The following is a 2203-nucleotide window of genomic DNA, read 5'->3' as shown; positions in this document are numbered from 1 at the left end:
AATCATGTTTTAGTTTCTTCAACAAGAATCAGTCCTTTTCTTTTAAGATATTATTGTCAACTTAAACATAAAAATTGACTGGCGTTAGACAAGGGACTCAGATTATGGAAACGAGGCCAACTTGAGAGAAGAACGCGACTTTGTCTACAAAGTTACAGGCGACAGAAGAAACGACAGCGGAAATTAACAAAATGCTTGCGAACGCGTGACGTCCCACGCTTTTATAAATACCACCTCTATCGGTCTCTTCTTCACCTCAACCCTCAAGAACGTTTCTTAATCCTCTACAGAAGTCTATAGCTTCCATTCCTGTCTATCTCTGTTTTGTTTCCTTTCTGTTTCCTGGGGATGGAAGCTACTGGGGAGAAGAGATATGCATTACTGATGGCTGCCAGTGACTCAGACTATGTGAAGAAAGTGTATGGTGGGTACTTCCATGTTTTTCTGAATGCGTTTGCAGATGAAGGAGAAACATGGGATATGTTCAGTGTTGTTGACGGAGTGTTCCCTGACCTGGATGACCTTGATAAGTATCATGGTTTTGTAATCAGTGGTAGTCCTTATGATGCTTATGGAAATGACTCATGGATCTTGAAGCTTTGCTCTCTGCTGCGTAAACTGGACTCCATGGGGAAGAAGGTGCTGGGGATATGCTTTGGCCATCAGGTACTCTTTTTCTATAGGTTTTAATTAATGAGTGCTTCTTCCTATACTTTGTTAAATAGTGCATCTCTTCCTAATTGTCTGGCAACTTACATCTTGGTCTGTCTGTTTGTTTCATTGAGTAGGTCTTGTGTCGAGCACTGGGTGGTAAGGTTGATAGAGCTTGTGGTGGATGGGACCTTGGGTTAAGGGAAGTCAATATGGTAGGAGAGTTGCCTCCCTGTAGCATCTTTGAAGGCCTACTGGAGATTCCATCCACTCTCACCATTATTGAGTGTCACCAAGATGAGGTACATACCCCTGGTCACCTTCTCTCTCTCGCATTCCAAAATTTCTAAGGTGTAGACCTTGATTCTTGGCCTTTCTCAGGTTGAATACTTATTAGGTCGAGGGTCAAGTTGTCACATATGGTCGTCCAACTCAAAAACTGCTGAATTACCTAAATATAAATAAATAAATAAAAGTCCGCAGCTCTTGATCCATGCAACTTACACTAAATATTGTCAAAATAATAAAAATGAGTTGGTAAATTCGAGGAGTGGCTCAGTTGATAAAAGACCAATGCTTTTGCATGTAAGATTAGAATTCTAATTCCCCAAAACTAGGGTCTGGCGAAGTCTTGTCTTATATTTAAATTATATATATAAAAATTATCCCCCTGAGAAGTAGTCAAAGTCTATGTAAGTTAGCTGGGCAAACCTCAGAGGTGGAACTACATAATTAATTAAGACTTAAAAGAGTTATTCCATAAGATATTTTTGTATTAACAATTCTCATGTTTTAATTCACCTATATATTGTAAAGGTAAAAATATCATTATCAATGACTTACCGATATTTTTATGTGTGAGCCTACATTTGAATATGATAAAATAATTGAGAGGTAGGACACCCAGTTGGGCCTGCATGAGCCTCAATATGTGTAGTGAAAAAACATCAGTGCTCTTCCAACTGGAGGTGATCCGAACTCTCATCATTCGCCCCCCATGTTGAATCCTGGTTCCACTCCTAACAAATCTCAATTCTTAAAAAAAAAAAAAAAAAAAAAAAAAAAAAAATTAAAAGAAGAAGAAGAAGAAGAAAGAGGGTTGACATGGCATAGACTAATCATAAGGTGGGCATAAAGGGTGTGAAGGGTGTTTTATAGGGGAGGAAACATTGAGAACTATGCGTAGTAGCAATCTTTTGTATATGTATATTTTTGGATCTAAGTTCCTTTGACTATTAGTGTTTACTTGCACCTCGACTACACCCTTAGGATAGTTTATGTATATAATTTAACCATATGATTGGACTTCGTTAGTAACCCCAAGGAGATACAAGTTCTTTGACTTCACATTTTCCTATTTTTATGGTGCTTAATTTATTATCTTATTTGACATCAATCTATAGCTACTGACAAGATTTAACTCAATGGAACAGGTGACAGATGTTCCATTAGGTGCTAAAGTTATTGCTTTCTCCGACCAGACAGGAGTAGAGATGTTTGTTCTTGACCACCACATACTAGGCATTCAAGGCCATCCTGAATACACAAAAGA

At 38.1% G+C, this 2203-nt stretch overlaps 1 protein-coding gene across 1 annotated transcript in view; it reads left to right on the top strand.

Annotated features, from left to right (window-relative positions):
* Nucleotides 1-270: 270 nt before the first annotated feature.
* The window catches only part of LOC149015865 (gamma-glutamyl peptidase 5-like), a 2437-nt gene continuing 504 nt past the window's right edge, over nt 271-2203 (top strand). Inside the window, exons 1-3 of the mRNA XM_089155775.1 lie at nt 271-666; nt 789-953; nt 2085-2203. The exon at nt 2085-2203 is cut by the window's right edge and continues 49 nt beyond it. Coding sequence (XP_089011901.1) covers nt 349-666; nt 789-953; nt 2085-2203 — 602 coding nt within the window. The 5' untranslated portion in view covers nt 271-348. The remainder of the gene's footprint in view (nt 667-788; nt 954-2084) is intronic.

The sequence above is a fragment of the Hakea prostrata genome, chromosome 5, assembly GCF_041222555.1.
Source record: "Hakea prostrata isolate BN-2017 chromosome 5, UWA_Hpros_2, whole genome shotgun sequence".
Lineage (NCBI taxonomy): Eukaryota > Viridiplantae > Streptophyta > Magnoliopsida > Proteales > Proteaceae > Hakea > Hakea prostrata.
Note: the sequence above shows the minus strand (reverse complement) of the source record. Positions and strands in the feature narration are given on the sequence as shown.